Below are 24653 nucleotides of genomic sequence, written 5' to 3'. Positions count from 1 at the left end.
CCGCGAATCAACTTTTTACCAGACCCATCGAAGCGTGACGCGTCTGAACGATTTCGCTAGTTTCCTATCTATATGTTTAGATATCTATGATTAAGCAACCGATATTTGTCAAAATATTACATTACAAAATCGTGACGTATTTGACCACAGTAGGACACCTGTTGAATTTAGTAATTCAAAAAACGTGTTTTTAAACGATAAAGTGGGATGAAACTGATTTTAAACATTAAGTTGATACTACGTCAAACCTACTTTTTAATTTTCTACATTTCCGTTTAGTTTAAACCACTTATTTTATTTTGGGCACAGTTACATTTGTAAACGTTTCCAAACTGTACTTCATCCTTTTTGGAATTCATAAAAATCTTATATCTGCCAAAATGTAAACAAAATATATTTACAAATTGTCCCGCCATAAAAACTTACTTTTACAACGTGTGTTTTGTTGTTTATAATAGATTTTATTAGGTTTTGTTCAAGTAGTGTGGTATAGGATTTAGATTGATAATATTTAAGGGAAATGGCGGAAGAAGACGATTCGTTTCCTCCCGAAACGCAGAAAACTGTAAGTTCGGATTACTAGCTGGTAATATAAAACCTAAAATTAGTTCGTGACTAAATCCCTTAGTGTATTTGTATTAGATTTTACGGATATTTAGAGTTTTGTTAACCAACACAAAGTCGCGTTCTTGCAATAGACATGAGAAGTAGGGAGCTTAGCATACCAACAATTTAACCTCCAATCTATTTTCCCGTCCGTGTAATAGGGCTCTTCACTAGTGAAAATGCCTCTCGTACTTTACATTTTAGGTCGGTGTAATTGTTAGTGTTTGGTTGTCAGAGGTCATTACTATTAGTTAGTGGTTATGTTTTATGTCTGGGTTCGTGAAGCGTGATGAGTAAGTAATGTAGGGGGGAGAAGATTCTTAACCAGTACCTTACAAAACTTCAAGTACTCATGAACTAGGCGATAATATACATAATGAACTTGTTTCAGCCAAAGGAATTCCAGTTTCGTGAGTTTGGCCAAATATCATTTGGTGCGACTGCTACAGAAGACTTTATCTGCCCCAAATCTCGGACATCGCTTGTAGCTGTTGCAAACCAATATGGGCTGCTGTTCACTGGCTCTACTGATGGGTTTAAGGTGATTTAAAAGAATAGCGACTCATACAAGTCTGTGTATTTACCCCAGTCTGCAGAGTATAGCGGGTGGCCAGGGGCACAAGCGAATTTGTTTACAAACTTTTGGTGGTGCACCCCTAATTTGTCCCATGCACGCTAATTAATTAAACAATGAAAAAAATATGTAACAAATTAAGTAGAATTTTCTAATGTGGCTTGGAAATGTATGTGCTTTGCACAACGATTTTTAATGATAGCATGCGCGAACATGAAAAATAACCCTTTTGCATACACGAGATCTTGTCAGGAACTGCCATACTCTGCAGACTGGTTTGCACCCGAAGCCACATATAAGATTTTTCTCTTTTTCTTGTAATGCTTATTTTCCTATTTTATTGTTTTTCATACACCACCTCCAATTCAATGCTACTGGCAGTGAGAGTGATTCAGCAGTGTTTTGTGCTTAGGTTTGGTTTATGCATTAACATATTACACCTAGCAAACTTTCTTGCAACATATATATATAATTATATATACATTAATAATTTATTATATATTAAAATCTATATAACGATCAACTCTTCAAAGGTTCTCTCAGTCTCAAGTTTGGTAACTGCCGCAAAAGATGAGCAAACCACAACAGAACCCCTCGTGTCTGTTGCCCTGCGCGCACCGCCAAGCTGGATCGCTGTCAGTTCCGATAACTTGACCCTTGCTGTATGCAGTAGCAGTGACAAGGGACTTCAAATATTATTCTTTGACGTCAGGAATCTTATGAACAAGGTTGGTTTAGTAATGAAAGCTAAAGTTGTTGCAAAGCTTTTAAAATGGTCTAAAAGTAAAGATATTATAGCATGTTTTAATGCACAAGGCTGTTTTTGTCAGGCCTAAAAATTTAGGGATGCTCGAAGTTGGAGCTTGTATAGTAAATTAGAAAAGCATTTTGACATCCCTTCAATTAGCACATGACATAACTTAAGTGTTCTTCTGTGCATGGTATTTCTTATAAGATTTCATACAAATAGTGTAAGGTTATTGGTCTCAAAATTGCTACACCCTGTGTGAAAATTAAGATCGATAAATATTTTAGAACAAACCGACCAAGACGCCATTCTCAATGTTTATGTTGAGCAAATCTGTGGAACATTCAGTTGTCGATCTGCAGTGGAACCCGGGATCAGAAATGGTGGGACATATCACAATGTAAGTTCAAGAGTGGTGGTAAACCTGGGTAGGCCTAATTTGGAGTTTTGCATTAATTAGTAAATATTGGTAGGCAATAAGTTGGATTTGTTTCACAGGAATATGTGATCAACGATCTCTGCCTTTCCTATATTTTAAAAGACTTGAGATTTAGGCGATTGTTGGCCTGTTATTATAAAATAAATGGCATCAACGTAGCACTTTGTTAATGAGTTGTATCAACTTGTATGTACCATGAACTACCATGGTATGAGACATCACAGTTAATAAATCTCCCTTTGGTATCTTGCCCAGTAAGCAGTTCATAAAAAACTTTGTTTTGCTTGAAATCTTTACTGTAACAAACTGATGTTCTTTAGCTTATAAATTACAAGTGATTGAATTTTCTTGTTTAATGTTTCATCTGACCCATTATTGTTTACAGTTGCGTTTCAAACTTTCATTTACATTTAGCGTTTTGGTTCACATACCAGTTATTGCTATTATAACATTACAGTTGCGTTTCAAACGGTTCGTTTCATGTTCTGTCAGTTAAAGACACTGTTGCCGAAGTTGCCAAAAAATCTGAAGATTTCAACGCATTGTCAGGTGATTAAGATGTAACAATACAGTTGTAAGTTGTAATATTTTTATGCAATAATGAAATGTTAGTATTGCAAAGTTTTGGAATTTATGATAAAATAATAAAACCACTTTGCAATTAGTTTCTGTGAATTATATTAAACTTTTTATAATATTTTAATATTCATTTTTCATATGTTTTCTATGAATAAAATATATTTGATACGTTACATTATTTCTATGTTGTTGTTTAGTATGTTGGAGTCCAAAAGGCAAACAAATGATGATTGGGAAGAAAGATGGTTCTATACAACAGTTTACACCGGTACGTCTTTAATCTAACTACTTAACTAGTTTAATTAGTTTCTAGAAAAAGACTTAAGGTGGCTGTACACAGTATCCGGCATGCGAATTCGCTTGCGAAGTCGTATGCAAACCCGTGTCTAATTCCGCATGCCGCAGCGAAATCCGGACAAAACAGACAAAATTCCGAATACTGTGTACAGCCACCTTTACTGTCCTGTAAGTTGTAGCTGTACATGTATTCCTAAGCAAAAAAATGATTCTTAGTTCTTTACATATCAATATCGTAAAGAGTGGTGTGTCACTAAAGAGGACTCTTGTTATAAAAATGCAAAAGGCAGAGAGCTGGTTTCTAGGAAAAATTTTTTTAAGAAACCAGTGCAGTCTAAAAAAGTTAAATACACGAAAAAAAACCCTACAATAGCTATAATTTATGTAAATTGCTGTCATAGTTTAAGAACCATTTTTACAAATAGACATAAACATTCAATATAAACAGACGATGGAAATACGACGTGTGGTTCCTCCTTGCCCCTTCATTGATCGAAAAGTAAAAGCATCGAACGTAACGTGGCTCTCGACGCTCCAAGTGGCCGTTACGTACACCGTTGCCCCCGACAACAATGAGGATGAAACAGCTCTACCTAGTGGTGGACCTACAGTGTTTGTTGCCACGTTACCGCATTCTAAGGATCAAAACAAAGCTATATCGTGGAGGAATTATGAGGATCCTTGTTATAGTAAGGATTTATGTAGCAAGATTGAACCTATAATGCTTTATGGCAGTGCTCTTCAACCGGTGTGCACAGTGCACCCTAGGGTGCACCAAAATATGCCAGGGGTGCACCAGTGCAAAAAGGTATACAAGGGTGCATCACAAACTTCAACAATTTTCAGCAATATTTTTTCATTTTAAACTTTTTTAACCAATTTAGCCACTTTCGTACATTTTTTTATATGAATTCTATATCTTGCATCACTGGGAATTGTGAAACTTTTTTTACGTTAAAGCAATCAGGGGTGCATGAGTTCGACGCAACAACTTTAGGGGTTCACCAACCCATAAAAGGTTGAAGAGCACTGCTTTATGGTGTCAAAAAAACATCCTAATCATAACCATGGCTATACATTGCGAACCCTCTGAAACTGCTGTACAGACCCTAGTTTGGCAACCACTAAGCAAGAAGATCTGTGTCGTAAAACAGATGTGTATTCGTTCCCCAAACCTGGTGTATGTATACCAAAGTCTGTTATACGTTCTCTATGGGTGAGGTCTTATGGAGATGTATTGCAGTTGGCCCATTAACCAAAGTGTTAGGTCATGTTTCTACTTTTAGTATTGTAATTGTTATTCCTGTTTACCCACCACAGGCGAAGGTCCCAGACCGACCCAATACGTCACGTTATTCATGGACAAATGGGAGTTGATGTTGTTGTGTTCAACTAATGCTGCCGAAGCTGCTGTTATTGGGAAAGATAAAGCTAAGGTTGGTTGGAATAAAACACAAGTCAATACAAATAAGATGTTTTTACTCATTCAGTTTACCCAAGTATGGGTGGCATTCGTCCAAACTAGTCACCGCCTAAATTCTATCAACTAAATTTAGTTGTTAAATTATAACGGACTGTTTTCTGTAATAAGCTAAGCACAGAAATTATTAGTTGGTTGACTAAAAATGTGGTAACTAAAAGTAAAAATAATTAATAATAACAATAAGTGTTCCTTTATAATGAGGTCACATACGCTGATCAGTATAAGTATAGTACTGCCGTCGAGCATGGAACTGGAGCCACTTTAGTTTCGACGCAGGCGCCGAAACCACTAGGCCACAGCGCCAGACCATGCACACATATATCAGTGACACCCAAATTTTATAACAACAATTGGTTACCCAGGGAATGTGGGAGATTTGGGATTTGGATGATTCATGTCGAGCTCAACTTCAAATGGTTTCGCAGGATATTGAACCTTCCCCACTAGGAGGGGCTATAATCACTACCATGAAAGATCGGTTGATAATCGGTAAGTGTGATGTCATATTCATGTCATGTGATGCCATAATCATTAATCATATTTGTAAGTGATGTCATAATAAGCTTGTATTCTGCCTGTTTGGCACATTGTTTGGCGTGCATCCTTGTAGGACCTCACCTATATCAAATTGAAAGAAACCACTTCCCGTGTACATTTCCTGCTGTTTTTATAACTGGCGAAGTTGAAATATACTGATAATTGATAATTAATATTTATTGCATAATAAATTATGACAAAATCTATATGGGCGAGGTTCTGCAGTGAGGCAGAAGTTCTGAGACTCGGCCAAAGTTTTAAAACCCATTGCCGCAAGTCATGACAACTATAAAACATATATTAATCCATATAGATGATTCGCAAGATTGCGAACCGATGCCGGTTCTCTGCCTTCTGTCAAACTCGCTCCAACTTTCGTTGTTTCATATCATTAATCTACAAGGGGGTTACCCTAACTTGATAACAGAAGCCAAGGAATTAACACTGGATGGAGAAAGAACATTGGTGCCTACAGTGAGTATTGTATAGATTAACGTATTGAAGCGGTTAATGCTTATTGTGAGCAATGAATTTAACAGGCAAATGAATACAAAATGCAAGGTTTATACATGTTAGGAAAAAGACACCCTTGTGCACAAACATGGTGAATCGCCATGGATCAACATATAATATTACTGTTAAGTTATCACTGATATTTGTTGATAACGAATCTAAGTAGTTCTCCACATTTATCTATGTTAACTATGGCCTTCCTGGTCTTGGGCTTGTCCCATTATAAAAGGATAGGACCTGTATAGAATATAATGTACATACACAACGTTGGGGTAAAGGGCCAACTCTGGCATAAATCCCAGGTCCCATGGTGTGCCTCACTGTGAGATCTCACCTATATAGAATAGAATGTGCATTTACAATGTTGTGGTTATGGGCCAACTGTGGAGTAAGCTTTAGGCATGCCTCTGTAAAACCTCACCCATATATAAAACATAGAATTCAAGTTAAATTCTGTATATGTTAAAATACAAAACCCTCAAATGCCTAAACCCCAGGTATATTCATTCATACAATTTAGGTCCTACAGTATTGTGTCCCATATATCCTATATAGGACACAATACTTTACGACCTAACCTGCATACAATAAAAAAAACTCCCTCTTCCAAGGTTGGACAAGCAGAATCCACCTCCACCACGGCCACACTTGGTGGGAAACCCAAACTATCAAGCAAACCATCATTGTTGGTGACTACAAGCACCCCGAGGTCAGGGTTGCAACCAAGGCCTATCAATGCTAATGAATCTTTGATGGTAAGTTTCAATTGATTGGAATTGTTTTTCATTGTTTAAATGAAACTGATGAATTCTCCTGCCCTTGTTGTATAACCAAGCACATATTTTCCTCTGATTATTGTAATTCTAGTGTTCGTTATGTTCAGCTATTAAGTTTGTACGACACAATAACAGTCTTCTCGTGCCCGCTTATTAGTTACCATATGTAACTTTGTGGGTGATTTTTTTCTAAAGGAATAGTCAAGTAACTTACAAAACTAACACTTTAAGCTCCCCATTATTCCTAGTACAAATCTAAACTGACTTGAAATAGTAGGCTGATACTTATCACACTAAAGTACATATAATAATAAGTAAGGAGACCACTTTATCTGGTCCCAGGTTTCACCACTACAACCACGTATTGACAACCAACCAAAGAAAGAAGCTCCTTTGTCACAAAAAGCTCTCATTTCATCCTTCACTAACTTAGCTCCAAAGGCAACAGTAAGATATTAAAACCAATGGTTTATTTTCCAAATGTTAGTTGTATTATATTTTTAGCTATTTTTCAGCTATTTTTAGTAGGTCACATATAGTGCATTTTGCATGTCTATGAATAAAGTGGTAAATTAATACAACAATGATTACAATGCATTTTTCATGCCTATATAATTTTTTTCTTATGGCCGCTAATTAAAATCTATACAGTTTAAAGGTTGTAACCTCAACAAAATAAATAGATTATGGGATTCTGTTTGGCGGGCCAAGGGTTCTAATATGCGTTGGTTGGAGGTTGTTTTAGAAATTGGTTTAAATAAATAATCAAAATAACCAGGAATGTTTTTCACCAGACACCGCCTGTTGGAAAATCTCCAAGTGTTGTAGAGTCAAAGCAAGAAACTAGGGGGTGAGGTTTTACTAAAAAAAAATCATTTTCAATTTTTCATTTCACATTTTCTTTTTATATAATAAATTTCATATTGATACAAATTGTTTCAGCTTTCCAATAATTCAGGATTTGTCTACGAACGTATCTATACACTCTATTAACTTTCAGTTTGAAAATTTTATCTCGGACCGACAGTTTGAACGTTGGAAAGGGAATTCCCCAACCTGAGAAGTCAGTGCCTCCCGTTGAATCACTGAAGCATAACGTTAAACCTGCGTTCACTGGTGCGACTAATATCAAAGGTGGGGTTTGCTCTCTTGTTTTTAAGTTTTTTGTTCTGAAACATTTTTTATTTTGTTTTACTAATTTTTTTCGTTTTTTTTTTCCTATGTCAAATAATGCAGACAGTATTTACCTCACAAACACATTATGACATCATAATCATTATTATCCAGGTATATCATCAACAATCAATCCAGCTGAAGTTGGTTTAAAAAGAACCCCCGTGTTGAACAAAGCAAGAGGTATAAACATAAATATGTCAGTATGGCATCTATTATGTGTATAATGTGCAAATCAAACAGGTGTTCTGTTTCATAAACCCTACAAAACTTACAAGTTACCATGTTATGTCACTTTGTGAATGGTTGTTTATGTATGGCTGACAATTTGGACAACCAATTAGTGGCCACTGGGTTAAAGCAACTCAATGACGTACATCCCTTTAACACATAGAAACACCATTAACAGAGCGAATGAGTTCGTACTCCGGCCCCGAAGGCGACTCCTTAGCTGACAGTTTGTTTAACGAGGTGAATGATTTCGAAAACGAAATGAAAAACTTTTTCTCTGATTTTAAAATGACGGATTCTGAGATTTCATCACTTGGTGGTGCTGAAGAGAAGATCGCTCTAAAACAGGTGACAATGGGAACTTAATTTTTGCAGTGTTTCCAATGGTTTAACAATAATGTTGATAATTTTTAGCAGTGTCACCATCAATTTTTGCTTTTGTTTATATTTTTATTTTTCTTCTGGGTTATTACATTTATGTTAACCCTGTTTTCCGTCTAAGTTTTTAGTGTTTAATGCTTTACATTATATTTCCGGTAATATTCTATTTTTTCCAATGTTTATTGTTTGCATTTATTTTCACAGGGAATTGAATCTTTGTCATTATTCCGCAACGAGATTGCGAAAACCACATTAGAACAACATGAAGAAATAAATGCAACGAGAACATTATGCGTTGAATCCTACGCTGCGTTACAACACGCACAAACTCGTGACCAAAGAGCTAAAAATCCGTCGTACAGAGACGCACTTGTGTCGAGACCACTGGATTTATCGGACCAAAGGAAAATGAAGGTGAGTGATGGGGTTGCTTGTATAATAGGAAGATGTAACGACCAGATCTATATGGTTGCACGGGTTCCTAATAAAACTACAGGTTGCAAACACTTGCAGATATTTTGGTTATTTCGAACAAAAACACTACGCGGCCTCATCTAATAGATGTCAAATGACCATACGAGTTTAACAAACCAACTTTTGGTTCGATACCTCGAATGGTTTTTACATCCCAGGTCTCAGGTGTGCCTCACTGAAGACCTCATTCTTATAGAACATAATCTCTATTATTGAGTGTCTATAAACCGCCTCAGTGGGGTTTAGATGGTAGCACCCTGGGTTTTGGGGTAATAGACCTACATCCCAGGTCTCGGGTGTGCCTCTCTGAAGACCTCACCCTTATAGAATAGAATCTAAATTATTGAGTGTCTATAATCTGCCTTAGTGGGGTCTAGATGGTAGCACCCTGGGTGTTGGGGTAATAAACTCACTAAACACCTTACCCTAATACAATCTCTTCCATGCTCCCAGGAGATCCGTTTCTTGCATCAGTATGTCCGGGATGCAATCCTTGAAGTGGATGTTGCTCTTAATGATCAATGGAGGAAATCCCGTGAGAAATCTTCGTCATCTGCCAAGAAGACAGAGAGGAGAATAGAAGTGAAAAATTATTTTAAATTTTGTCGAAATATTTTTTTCCTTTAAATGTTAAAAATATAGGAAAAATATTTTAAAAATATGAAATAAGTTAAACTGGTTCAAATTTTAAAACAAATACAAAACTATAATCTTTTGATTGCCAATGATTTCTTACCAAGCTTTTTATATGATTCCATGATACATCATATGATCCCATGATACATCATATGATTATATGATACATCATATAATTGCATGATACATCTAATGATCCCATGATACATCATATGAATACAGATGGATGAACGAAACTCCATCATGAAAGCAATCACGAACCAAACAACAATCTTACACCAGCAAGAATTACAAATCACATTGTTGGGTCAACAAATGGATAAGTATGTTGCGTAACAATTAAATATAATGATGTAATAATGCAATTGTTTTCTCACAGTCTAAGATTGTTAAACACGGTGTGTACGAATTATTCACCGATGGGAAAAACGAGAAACACAACCGCTGGCGATGGGTAAGCACATTAGTGACAAACTAAATAATAATTATTTGCATAAAACATGAATTTATGGTCGGTTTCAACACAAACAGACAGCATAAATATAGAATACTTTTTGCATCCACATCGGTGTTTTTTATCAAAGTGATTAAATTGTTCACATAACAGTTTCTTAAAAAATATTTTACAAAAAGAACTGCAAAATATGATTGAATCTCTGTAGAGTCCGGAGCGTTTTAACTAAACAATGAAATGAGATACACCTTTTCATTCCCGTGAATTAATACCCATTTATGGGAACCCCAGGTTTGGTGTCCAATTTAATGGTTTATATTATTTCTATTCTAGTGATTTACCCACCATGGCAAACTCGTTGATCCGTAACCAAGATTCCCCGGGTGGTGACCCCAATTTGACCCCAATTGCCCCCAAAATATCACCCAAGAAAATGAGCCAACTCAGTCATTTGTTGTCATCGAGGAAAACGACTCCAGTTCGATCTATGCTAGCAGGTTTGTTCGGTATTATATTCTATATGGGTGAGGCCCTACAAGGAAGTATGCCATGGGATCTGGGATTTAAGGCCAGATTGAGCCCACTAGGGCCACTACCATAACATTATATATTCTATTCTATATGGGTGAGGTTTTACCGTAAGGCATCCCATGAGATCGTAAATTTTTGCCAAACTTGCCCATTACCCCACGCATTCTATTTTGCGATGCTGCAGTAAAATATAGCGTGTGGTTTGCATTCGCTGCCCGGTGCATATACTTTGGTGGTCGATTTTATTAAGTGTTTTTGAACTTCTTGGAATACACATTATGTTTGTCATTGTTAGCAAACAAGTCTCGTATTATTGCCCCAACAATGCCATCAATGAAACAACAACGTCCATCAATCAGCACACGAACAATTTCAACTGAAAGTAAATCAACAGAATGTACAACAGAGACATCGACTGATTATTCAGGTAAGTTTAGTCTTTTTTTTACATTTCTTTATTTTTATAAAAAATAAACAATGCAATAAACAAAACATTTTTTTATGACAAGGTTAAATTTGGAAATATGTATTTTTTGGTCGATATTAAATTAATAAATAAATGTAACTTATTTATCCTTGCATAGTGGGACATTGACAGTCATTATAACATGGGTGTTTTGGTTCTTACACCTCAAACCCGGTTACAAAAATATAAATATCTTATATTTTTAGAATCCAGCTCTCCTGTGCCCTCTGATGGTGGTGCAATGCCTTTGTGGGGTATCAAAGGTTGGTTGTGATGTCATAATCAAGTTTTTAATTCAAATGTATATTGTAATAATAAGCTACCTATATAGCAGTATGAATGTTTATTTCACTTTATAACAGTCTAAATTTTTTATGATAAATTACCAGTTATTTACATTAGAAAAATAAGATTTTGTCCTTTTTTTCTAGGTGTTAAAAATATATACGTGAGTTAGAGTCACTACATGGAAAACAAATTGTTTTATTTAATTTTTTTTTCAAGCTGCTGGTAAAACCTTCACTCAACCACTCAAAGTAGCAACAAAACAACCAATACAACCATATTTGCAACCAGTAGAACAACCATCCCATACACCACAAACCAACCAACCACCCTTCCAACCATTTGCTGGTAAGTATTTGTTTTTTAAATGAATGTATTTACCTTATTTATTTTTGCGTGGCCGGCAATGGTGGTCGTTATAAAACGGGCGTTCTGTTTCATACACCTAATGCCTGCTTATGAGTTACCATGTATATTACTTGTATTACTAAGTTTAGGACAGTATGTGACTTAGTATCATTTGGTAATTTGCGCCAATAAAAATAGAAAAAGTTTCTAGTGTTTACCAGTTACTTTTGAACAGTGTTGCACAATAAGTTAAAAAGATTTTTATCGTTTACAAATTAATTTTTAACAGTGTTGCGCAATCATTTTACATTGTTATTTGTTATGCGACAATATTTAACAACAGTGTTGCCAAATAAATTCCTAAAACACAATTTATTCAAGTAAAACACTTCGAACTGTGAAATTTGAAATCCAATTTAGTTTTTCATTTTTTTGGAATTAATGTTTTTATTTTTTGTGCAGCAACTACAGGAAACAAAGCTTTTCAAACGAACCAATCAGAACCCGCTACCTTTGAACCATTACTTCAAGGTCAGTCAACCTTGACGTATGGTGCGCCATCCGGTGTTGGAAGCACGAGCGAGACACGACGAACAGAGATCCCGATTCACCACAAGGAGGCAGCATCTAACCTCAACAACCCACCAATGGTTTATATAATTTCTATTATTAATTATCATTCTATGATATGTGACAACTTGCGTCAGGATTGTGTTATTTCTATTGCAAGAACTTATTGGTTTTTTATTATTTCTATCTTTTACATGAATTGTTTTGGTTTCGAGAGTAAATTTTTAAGTTTCTATTATATATATATATAGTTGGTGTCTTATAGCAAGACACCATGGTATAGTTGCCCCATCACCCCTACATGATATCTTACACATAAACTTCAAGTAAAACCTCCCCATAACCATATCTATTATCAGGTTGTTAACATCAAGGAGCTGAAGGAACCAACTGAATCTTTGATTCCAAAGTTTGAAGCAAAGTTTGAAGCAAAGTAAGATTTCTATGTAATATAATGTTCCTACAGCGAGGTCTGACATTGGACATGTCCGGGATTTAGGCAAAGTTGACCCATTAGTCATTACCCCAACATTGTATATGCACATTCCATTCTATATGGGTAAGGTCCTACAGTAAGGCACGCCATGGGACCTGGGGTTTAGACCAGAGTTGGCTCATTATCCCAACATTGTATATGCACATTCTATTCTATGTGGGTGAGGTCCTACAGTGAGGCATGTCATGGGTTTTATGTTAAGTTGTCTCATTACAGAATGTAACAGTATTGTCATCTCCTGATGTTAAAGCCTTTTATAAGAAATACATAAAACTAAAATTTATACAGACGATATATGCAAAACTATCGTTGAAAAATGTAGATTTTACCTGGATGTTTTTTTTTTATTGCCGATAATGTGATAAAAAATTATTCAACCCAATTAAAAATCATTCCTCTGTTTTATAATTTCAAAATTAATTTCCAGGACGGACGTACCACCGGGTGCTGCTGCTGAGGTGCAGAAAGTTTTGAACACCGTCCTCGCTGAAACGCAACAACAACAATCTGTTTCATCCATGCTGATGAAACCTACACCAAGCAATAACGGTGGGAAAACCATGTTTATGCAGCTCAATAAAAATATGAAGAAAATGTATTTATATAAGTTTATATAAGTTATAAAAAATGTAACTCACATGCAATTCATAATGTATCTCACAGCAACAAAGGTGGGGAAGCCATGTTTGTTTATATAGCTCATAAAATGGACCTTTATAAAATTATGAAAAAAAAGAAGATATGTTTATGTAATTAAATAAAAAGTTTATGTAACTCATAAAAAAACTCTTTTATGCAGCTCAATAAAAATATAAAAAAAACTATGTATATTTATGTATGTAACTTACTTAAAGTTTATATAACTCATAAAAAATGTAACTTACATGCAATTCAAAATGTAATTTTATAAAAATATGAAAAAAAAGAAGATATGTTTATGTAACTAAATAAAAAGTTTATGTAACTCATAAAAAATGTAACTCACATGTAAAAAACTCACAGCAGTAAAGTGAGGGGGTTGTTTATGTATGTTATGTGGTGCATTCTAATTGTATATTTGTTATGTGTGTACGAAAGGTACAGATTAATATGTAGTTTATTAATTTTAATCTACTAACACAATACACAGCAACATTAAGTAGTAATGGTGGGGTGGTCATATTTCCCCTCGTTTTCCTAGTCTTATTCTATACTACAGTATGTAAACATTAAACAAAACATTGCTCTGTTTTCATTAGTTATTATTGTATGTTTACCAGCACAACTAACGTTACGATATAAAAGTGCTCATATGATTCCATGAATAATAATACAGCTATTATAGCGTCTGTTTCGGATGTTTGAGACTTAATATCAGATTGCATGCAATAAAACTAACTATTCCCTTGTTAATAATATGGAATACAACATAGGGGCCAAACCTGGGGTGGCAGGGTGGGCAGGCCAACCATGGAATTTTCTGCACTGCAATAATCAGTAAACATTACAATAATGTATGTTAGATTTGTTTCACAGGATTGTGTGTCCAACTATCCCTGCCTCCCCTGAACTTGTAAATATTTGGCACTTATGCATACATACCTGGTCAATACAACATTTTACTAAACTGACTTCAGTCTATTTATAAAACTATAGCCCCAGCTCCAGTGGACAACCCCCCACCAACTACTAGTAAACCAGTGTTTCCAAATCTAACATCAAAACCTGGATTCTCATTGTCAACTTCACCTAAGATGGGATCAACAGGTAACACTTGGTTTTCTTATCATTTTAATTCAATATCTTTTTTTCTACCAATCGTTTTATGCACGTGATCACACAACCAAGGCCAAGGGGATGTCACTCATCAAAATTATGCAATCGATTCTTAAATACACACCGGTTCACGCAAAAGATCAACAACATGAATATATAATAACAGCGAAGTATCTTAGGATCGCATTATTTACAGAAGAGGTTCGGCAACCTTTTTCATTGCACGGGCCAAATCACAGATTTATATTCGTTGCGGGGGCCGCACATGGAAAACTTCCCTGTTTTAACAACAATTTATTAACAACTGAGAATAAAAACACAAACACCAACTGCGCAAATTCCTCTAAGATATCAAACATAGAAGTAATGCCTCTTACAAATATGGCAAGCTGTAAAGTTTCTTTCGCATCTACCTTAGGAACATTAACCGTCCAAAGCTTTCTAAAGTGAACCTGTGACGTTGAGGTGTTACTAGTTTTATCAACATGCAAAATAATTTTTTTTAATAGTTTGAAAATAAAGATCGCGAAACAAACAATGACCAAAAGATCTCTTTTACAATTAAAATAAAAATCCTCAGACTATTTGAGGAAAACTGCAGGTTAAGAAATTATCAAAGTCACTCGTTAACATGAAAGTATATGAACCACTTGTTTAACCTTGATTGACATTCAGGTAACTTGTTTTCACAACCTTCCATTTTGAAGTCGGGAAGTTTATCTGATGTGACTTCGATGCAGAAACAATCACCATTGGCAGGTAATAATGGGGTTGATAGAATAATGAAACTTATTGTGTTGTAAAAATTACATTTAAGTGTTCTATTCCATATGGATGGGATCTTGCAGTGTGGCATTTCATGGGTCATAGGATTAAGGCTTGGATTGGCACATTACCCCAAAATACGACTGTTAGTAAAAAAAGAGACTTCTGTTGGCATTAAAATGGAATCTTGGTGCTACAACAATTATATGTTTGTATTTGAGTATTGAGTTATCAGCCAAACAACAAAAGAACAAAGTTACATACGTGGTAACTTGTAAGATGGCTTGAGGTGTATGAAACAAAACACCCGTGTTATAACGACTGTTGTTGCCCTGCAATGCGAGGATAAAAAAGTTACAATAAATATTTTTTTCTTCTAGAACTGTTAAAACCCAGTGTTGACCAATCAAATAAAACTTCACAATCGGCAACACTGCAAACTGGCAACACTGGATCAAACAAACAGTCATTTGTGATTTCACCATTTGGCAATTCATCGGTAACAATGATAATTCATATAATATTTCATGCACTTTGTAAAAACAGTTATCTGCAAAATTATTTTATAAAAATTATTTAATCTTCCTCAAATTTTTTTTTATTATTTTTCGTTATATCACTGCTCTTTTATGTGCGCTTTTGGTTCATGCTTTCTTTTACACAGTGTATTTTAACATCCAATATAACTAAAAAGTTTTAGTTTTAAATATAAACTTTGGTAAGTGTGTCGTATATATATATTAAGTTTTAATATTTGTGATTTATTTCCAGGCAAAACCAAACTTTGGATTTTCATTCGCTCCAAAAACTTCTGAAGTTTCGATCAAAACAAACCACGCGAAGAGTAGTTCATTGTCCACAGGTCTGTGCTGATATACGCTTAATTGTTTGGGTTAAATTAACAAAAAATTCAGGAACTTTTGGGTAAAAAGTGTTTTATTTGTGCCGAGTTTGACCTCTGTTGTTGTTGGCGATACTTGTGATGGAGCAGGGACCACAATGGTTGGGTAACAGATAGGAAATGGGCCATAAAATACTAAAGTGTGGAAACTTTCTGGTATATAAAATATTGGATGTAAATATAAAATATCGAATGTAAATATATATTTATAGTGTTGAGTGTCTGTGAAGGGGGTCACAGACCACTAAAGTTTAAGCACTATGAGTATAAAATGTAGACTTTGTAGGCCAGATGGTCCTGCATTCATTACAAATCACATTTGTAATTTGAAATTAATATTTTCAAAGATTTGGCATCTGGTGAAAAATCCTCCTCAGTAATGAGGTCATCAAGTGCCAGTGCCGGGTTGTTTGGCTCCCATGGCATGGCTTCTAATACCACAACAGGTGGCATGGCTTCTAACACCGTGACAGGTGCCGTGACAAGCGCAGTGTCAAGCAAGTCGGCTTCCACGGAATCGGTGTCAAGCGAACCGGGCGCGTTGTTGTTGGGAGGGCCTAACGTTGCGTCAGTAGAAGGCGGTAGTAAGCCCCGTCATCGCTTGTTACCACAACCACACGAGGTTGCTAGCAAGCCAACTCAAGATGCCACCCCAACACCACCACCACCAGATGTCAGTAGCAAGTCAACACCAGATGTCGCTAACACCCCTCCACCGGACACCCCCGCTACCCAACCCACCACCCCCCCTATACATGATAAACCAGCAACACTCGTGACCACAACTGCCCCCCAACCAACACAAGAAGATACAAACGCACCCGAAACATCAACTAAAACAGGATTTTCATTCTCGATCCCAAGCACAACCACTATTGCTCCGACCTCATCAGTTGGGTTCGGAGCAGCAACCACAACTTCATCATTTTCATCTCCGTTTCCGGGACTTTTCAGCTCCAATAAAGATGCAAAAAGTAAGTTTGTTTTACATACCTCACCCATATATAATAGAATATATTACTGAGTGTTTGTAAACTGAATTAGTGATGTCTGGATGGCAGCAAACATATTTATATATTATGCGTGATGTTAAATTTAAATGCATGCCCTGTTTTGCACTTTATACATTTTAATTTTATATACCTTGTACTTACTGCTCCCTGGACCCTGTCAAGTTATAACACAAATCTCCTCACCCTAATAGAATCTCTATTATTAAGTGTCTATAAACTCTACCAGTGGGGTCTAGAAGACCTTTTACAGCTCCTGACAACTATTCCAATATTTTCCCCAGGCACGTTCGGCCAAACCACGCCATCAAGTGTTGGGGTTTTTGGTTCCTCCAGCAAAAGTGAAGCCCCCGACACACAGGGTGTTGGGTCTAATGTTAATATTTCATCCGAACCTGAGAGTATTGCCGTGTCAAGCGCTCCTGCTACTGGCTTTGGGTTAGTTGCGTTAAAATGTACGATAGTAATTTCTTCTCAATCCCCCCCCCCTTATAAACCAAAAAAGATAATAATAATAATTTTTTAAAAAAATGAAATTTTTTTGAATAAAACTCCCTCCCCCCCCCCCTTTTTTTCTAGCTGCGCCGCTGGATATGGATATAGCATTTGTATAGATTTTTCTCAACTGCCTACAAATTTATAAACATTGCATTGTAGTGTTAGTATTGTTATATTGGGTGTAAATTCAAATATCCATGGTGTGTCACACTTTAGGGTCTCACTCAATTAGAAGAACATGATTGTACTTAAACACTTTTTCACTTTTTCCTCCAGAGCTGCCCCATCGTTTGGTGGGGGTGGGGGGTTCTTTAGTGGATTAGGTTCGACACCAAAACAACCTTCCAATGTCAATCCATTTGCTTCACCTGTTTCTACTACAGATGCTACATCAAGTTAGTTGGCTTCTATTACAAGAAGCCCTTTTCCTAAATTATTTTTTTTTTTTTAAAAGCTATGTCACAAACAGATCTAGAGATCAAAGTGTGGAGTGACTCTAAACTTCAAATTCCAACTAATTAGATACATTTACTAAATAAATCGAAATAGAAAACATTTCTCATATTCAATTTATCAATTTAAAAAAAATTTTTTTTTTTTAATATTGTAATTTCATTGGTCAACACTTTTCAGCTACAGAAACGAAATCTTTGTTTGGCAACACTGGCTCAACTTTTTCCGCTTTCGGACAATCTTCGGGGTTCGGCAAACCAAGCTCGTTTGGCTCTGTGACATCACAGTCACAGAACAATGCCTTCTCAACCACGACACCTGGCGGTGAGATTGAAATTATTTATGATTTCTATTTTATCCGTGGTAGCGAGGTGCAAGGCTGTTCCATTGACCATCCATGGTGGTTTTATACCACGCATATACTGTATGTAACGTAGTTTAAAATGAAACACCTCAAGGTCAAACACGTTCCCGTTGACATACACAACACAGGTGTTCATTTCCATACACCTGGTGCCCATTTACAAGTTACTATATATGTGACTTTGTGGTGATTGTTTTTTTGTTTGGACAACCTATTAGTTAGTAACCGATAGGTTGAAGCAATATTTAAGTGTCTTCCCCAAGAACACATACGCCCACAATGGTAGCAACGCTGAGCTACGAAATAGTTTACTATAGTTTCAGCATTTACTTTTAACACTATGCCAGGAACTTATATATAGCAGCTACAAACTTCCTCATACCTGGTTTACTAACATAGTTTTATTCAGCTCCCAAATCCTTCTTTGTATTTCGACAACCGAGGATTAAAAATTTAAACCTTTGAACATTTGGTAAAATTTATCTCTTCCTTATTAGTAAACCTCTATGTATTAAACCATGCATTGCAACCACCCAGACCCAAATATTGACCCCTATTGTTTACCCCATTAATACTTAAATTAAAAGCCCCCTAATAATTACCCCAATATAATTACCCAACATTACCCCAAATATTACCCATTGTTGTTTACCCCATTAATACTGATAGAAATTAAAAGCCCCCTAAAAATTACCCACATTAACCCAAACATTTCCCCCCAGGTTTCGGTTCCCCTCCCGTGTTTGGTAGCGGGTCAGCTTTTGGGGCCAAACCTACTTTCGGGTCCCCCCCAAGTTTTGGGGGTTTTGGGTCGGCTGCTTCACCTGGGTTCGGCTCATCAGCGGCACCGAGTGAAAAACCTTTTGGTTCCGCTGGAGGATTTTCATCGTAAGAATTTTTATGATTTTTATTGGGGAGATGGAAAATCTTTATAACGTGTTAGTAAACCTAATATAACTTGAGTGTCAAGTTATTGGGTCAACTCTGGTCTAAATCCCAGATACTATGGCATGCCTCGCTGTAGGACCTCACCCATATAGAATAGAATGTGCATATACAATGTTGGGGTAACGGGTCAACCCTGGTCTAAATCCCAGGTCCCATGGTGTGCCTCACTGTAGGACCTCACCCATACAGAATAGAATGTGCATATACAATGTTGGGGTAACGGGTCAACCCTGGTCTAAATCCCAGGTCCCATGGCATGCCTCACTGTAGTACCTCACCCATATAGAATAGAATGTGCATATACAATGTTGGGGGAATGGCCAACCCTTGTCCCAATTCCCAGGTTCCATGGCGTGCCTTGATGTTGGACTCTTTAATAGGAAGTTATGATAAATTTTACACCAAATCTTAAAAAAACTACTCATTCTAATTAATAAAATGTAACTAGTTTATTTAGTGTTGGTTTTTAATTTATTTGTTTTAAAATAATATAAAAATAATTCTTAGATTCGCAAATTCTGATACCCCTGGGTTTGGCTCCTTGGCTGGAAACACTGGAGGTTTTGGATCTGGAAACACTGGAGGTTTTGGATCTGGAAACACTGGAGGTTTTGGATCTGGAAGCACTGGAGGTTTCGGATCTGGAAACGCTGGAGCTTTTGGATCTGGAAACACTGAAGGTTTCGGATCTGGAAACACTGGTACTTTTGGGTCTGGAAACACTAGTGGTTTCGGATCTGGAAACACTGGAGCTTTTGGATCTGGAAACACTGGAGCTTTTGGATCTGGAAACACTGGAGCTTTTGGGTCTGGAAACACTGGTGGTTTTGGTTCGTCTGCTGCCCCTTCTTTTGGTTCAAACCAGCCAAGTTTTGGTTCATTTGGTTCACAACAACAACAACAGCCACCAGGCCAACCAAGGTGAATTATTTATATTTATACATAGGTGGTCACACAGTGATTTCATGTCATGATAAGTGTTGTGGCATTGTGTATGCACAGCTTCTATATTGCTTCTGAATCAATTTAACTTATCCTCGCATGACGGGAAACGATAGTCTTTATAACACGATGAGTGTTCTGTTACGTACACCTCGTGCCCACTTACAGGTTACCACGTATGTAACTTATTTATCCTCGCATGGCAGGGCAAAGACAATCATTATAGCGCGCGTGTTAAGTTTCATACACCTTGTGCCTGCTTATTAGTTACCACGTATGTAACTTTGTGGGTTATTGTTTTTCTGCATTGCTGTCATAGTTTGGACAACCCTTAATAATCCATCATGTTGAAGCAATTACGTTAAGTGTCTTGGTCAAACACCACCCCACATGATGGCAGCATCGGGCCGTGGTTACCATGGCTACCTTTCTACCACTGCGTGTAATGTACAAGCACTAGATAAGTTGTCACCACAATATTGTAGTTGTCTCCACTTGTTTGCATATTTTCCGACTCGCAATGCTAGTGATTTGATGAATGTATCAGACATATATATTCAATAATTATAACATATTAAACAAAACGTAACAAACAAAAATCAAGTCCAAGCAATTGTATAATAAAAGATATATATGTTTCGCCTAAATGGCATCGTCAGTCACGTATTTACTGTAGCTCTATATGTACAGTAACAATAATTAGTATTTGTATTTCTGCATCTGAACATTAAGTTTGTTATATTGCAGCAAACCCTCATTTTCTGGATGGAGGTAAAGATTCAACGCAAACCAAGAATTTATGTAATTACCGAACATAACTGCTATTTCGAAATAAAACAATTGTAAAGGGAAATTGTTTGTCTTAATTACCGGAAAATTATTTGAAAAAAATAATGTTTTGTCCGAGTATTGTCCAATTTCTCTTCATGTTTTGCAATATATTAAAATATTAATGTTTTTACAAAACACGCTAAAACTTTCTATAACTTGTCAATTAGCGCACAAATTGCCAACATCCGAGACGTTTTTACAACTCAAAGTTACAGTAGCTGGTTCTATATTGACAACTCCTAATTTAAATGTAACAAAACAATACAGTGAATATACAAGATTACTCTAAAGTTAACATTAACATGTTGTCCTAGTGCAGCAAGCTGTTTCAAATCTCTCAAAACAAGATTTTTTTAATATTTTAAAACAAAAAAACACACGATTTTTTAAAGAGAAAAATAATTGATAAATAATATTTTTTATTAAAATAATCTTGATAAAATACATCAATAAAACTATTTTACCCCATTAATACTAATGCAGAGGTGTATAATATTTTTTATCAATAATATTTTTAATTAATTATGTTTTTTATGAATAATATTTTATATTAATATTATTTATTATTAATGTTTTTTATCAGTAATATTTTCAATTAATAATGTTTTTTATTAATATTATTTTTTTAATAATAATATTTTTTTAATAATAATATTTTTAATCAATAATATTTTTAATTAATTATGTTTTTATAAATAGTGATTTTTTATCGATAATATTTTTAACAATATGTTTTTTATTAATAATATTTGTTATCAATATTTTTTTTTTATTAATAGTATTTTTATTATTAATACTTTTAAATAACAATATTTTTAATTTATTATATTTTTATTAATAATATTTTTAATTAATAATATTTTTATTAATAATATTTTTTATCAATAATTTTTTTTTATTAATAATTTTTTATCAATAAAATTTTAAATTTATTATGTTTTTTTATAAATAATATTTTTTAATAATTATATATTTAATCAATAATATTTTAATTTAATCATGCTTTTTATACATAATAGTTTTTATCAATAATATTTGTATCAAAAATATTTTTATTTAACATTATTTTTTTAATAATTATGTTTTTATTAATAATTTTTTTAATAATATTATGTTTATTAATAATATTTTTTTATCAATAATTGTTTTAATATTAATGTTTTTTTTAATAATATTTTCTATTAATAATGTTTTTTTATCAATAGTATTTTTTTCAATTATTTTTTTTTATTAATAATATTTTTACTTTAATCAATAATGTTTTTTTATCAAAAATATTTTTATTAATAATAATTTTTATGAATAATATTTTTATCAATAATATTTTTATCAATAAAATTTTTTATCGACAATATTTTTTTATTAATAATGTTTTTAATAATATTATTTTTATTAATAATGTTTTTAATAATATTATTTTTATTAATAATATTTTTTTATCAATAATTGTTTTAATATTAATGTTTTTTTTAATAATATATTTTATTAATAATGTTTTTTTATCAATAATTGTTTTAATATTAATGTTTTTTTTAATAATATATTTTATTAATAATGTTTTTTTATCAAAACTATTTTTATTAATAATAATTTTTATTCCATAATATTTTTTAATTAATAATAATTTTAAATAATAATATTTTTAATTAATAATATTTTTAATTAATAATATTTTTTATCAGTAATATTTGTTTATAAATCATTTTTTATTATTAATATTTGTATTAATAATGTTTTTTATCAAAAATATTTTTTTAATAATAATTTTTTTATTAATAATATTTTTAATCCATAATGTTTTTAATTAATTATGATTTTTATTAATAATGTTTTTATTAATAAAATTTTAAATTTATTATGTTTTTTATAAATAATATTTTTTATCGATAATATTTTTAATAATAATATTTTTTATCAATAATATTTTTATTAATAATGTTTTTATCAGTAATATTTGTAAAAATAATGTTTTTTATCAAAAATATTTTTTTAATAATAATTTTTTTATTAATAATGTTTTTAATAATATTATTTTTATTAATAATATTTTTATTAATAATGTTTTTTTTTAATTATATATTTAATCAATAATATTTTTATTTAATTATGTTTTTTATAAATAATATATTTATCAATAATGTTTTTATTAATATTATGTTTATAAATAATATTTTTTATCGATAATATTTTTAATAATAATATTTTTTATCAATAATATTTTTATTAATAATGTTTTTTATTTTATCAACATTATTTTTTTATTAATAATGTTTTTTTATCAAAACTATTTTTTTAATAATACCATTTTTATTAAGAATAACTTTTATGAATAATATTTTCATCAATAATATTTTTATCAATAATTTGTTTTATTAATAATGTTTTTATTCTATAATATTTTTATTTAATTATGTTTTTTATTAATAATAATTTTATCAATAATATTTTTTTCAATAATTTTTTTTTTTAATAATATTTTATTAATAATATTTTTATTTCAATCAAATATGTTTTTTATTAATAAAATTTTTATCAATAATAATTTTTATAAAAAATATTTTTTTATCAATAATATTTTTATTAATAATAATTTTAATTAATAATATTTTTAATTAATAATATTTTTAATTAATAATATTTTTAATTAATAATATTTTAAATTAATTATGTTTTTTATCGACAATATTTTGTATTAATAATTTTTTTATTAATAATATTTTTTATCAATAATATTTTTAAAAATAATGTTTATTATCAATAAAATTTTTACTATTAATGTTTTTTTAAATTAATTATATTTTTATTTATATTATTATTATCAATAATATTTTTAAAAATAATGTTTATTATCAATAAAATTTTTACTATTAATGTTTTTTTAAATTAATTATATTTTTATTTATATTATTATTATCAATAATATTTTTAAAAATAATGTTTATTATCAATAATATTTTTAAAAATAATGTTTATTATCAATAAAATTTTTACTATTAATGTTTTTTTAAATTAATTATATTTTTATTTATAATATTTTTATCAATAATATTTTTTTTAGTAAAATTTTTAATAATAATATATTTTTTAAAACACAGTTATTTAAACAAAACAATAAAAAACATAATTAATGAAAAACATCATTGATAAAAAAGATCAGTAATAAAAAATATTATAAAAAATTTGTCCTGGAAGTAACAGTTGTTAAAACCTGGGTGTTTTGTTTTAAAACTATGTGCCGGCTTACAAGTAACCACATGTGTAACTTTGTGAGGGATTGTTTTGATCGTTAGTTTAATGAATGTGACATATTTTTCCTCTCAGATCAGGGTACGATAGTCTTTATATACACCTTATGCTATGTTTCTAATAATTATAAATTTTCTAAATTTCTTTCGTTTAAAGAAATAGGCGACAATTTAAAAACACTTTTAAAATCATATTTTTTACCCCCAGAAAATACTTTTGGAAATGTTTTTACACTTCTCGTTTAAAAGCAAAATTCCCCCAATAAATAAACATGACAAACTTACATCTTTCTTGCTATCATCATAATATTTCGTCCTAGTAAGGCATTTTACCCCAATGTAAG

General features: G+C 32.7%; 1 protein-coding gene across 3 annotated transcripts; it reads left to right on the top strand.

Annotated features, from left to right (window-relative positions):
* The first annotated feature begins 406 nt into the window (after positions 1-406).
* Positions 407-21086, top strand: LOC149730563 (uncharacterized). Of its 3 annotated transcripts, none has more exons than XM_089885342.1 (38): positions 407-565; positions 998-1147; positions 1714-1908; positions 2216-2328; positions 2825-2916; positions 3144-3214; positions 3692-3932; positions 4564-4679; positions 5089-5215; positions 5577-5737; positions 6388-6531; positions 6895-6999; positions 7347-7402; positions 7580-7686; positions 7840-7908; positions 8120-8304; positions 8542-8751; positions 9265-9393; positions 9670-9770; positions 9827-9901; positions 10235-10398; positions 10728-10859; positions 11105-11161; positions 11403-11531; positions 11994-12181; positions 12461-12534; positions 13025-13146; positions 14233-14343; positions 15028-15111; positions 15498-15616; positions 15889-15979; positions 16366-16992; positions 17313-17466; positions 17803-17921; positions 18160-18303; positions 19066-19231; positions 19799-20212; positions 20981-21086. In XM_089885342.1, the coding sequence occupies exons 1-38, from the start codon at positions 521-523 to the stop codon at positions 21006-21008; spliced, it is 5415 nt and encodes a 1804-aa protein (XP_089741468.1). In that variant the 5' UTR covers positions 407-520; the 3' UTR covers positions 21009-21086. The 3 variants fall into 3 exon arrangements, with proteins under 3 accessions (XP_089741468.1, XP_089741467.1, XP_089741466.1); XM_089885341.1 differs by having other exon boundaries at positions 7553-7686; positions 8135-8304; XM_089885340.1 differs by having other exon boundaries at positions 7553-7686.
* The last annotated feature ends 3567 nt before the right edge of the window (positions 21087-24653 follow it).

Source organism: Ciona robusta, chromosome 9 (assembly GCF_009617815.1).
Source record: "Ciona robusta chromosome 9, ASM961781v2".
Lineage (NCBI taxonomy): Eukaryota > Metazoa > Chordata > Ascidiacea > Phlebobranchia > Cionidae > Ciona > Ciona robusta.
The sequence above is the reverse complement of the archived record's forward strand: the minus strand, read 5'-3'. Positions and strand labels throughout refer to the sequence as shown.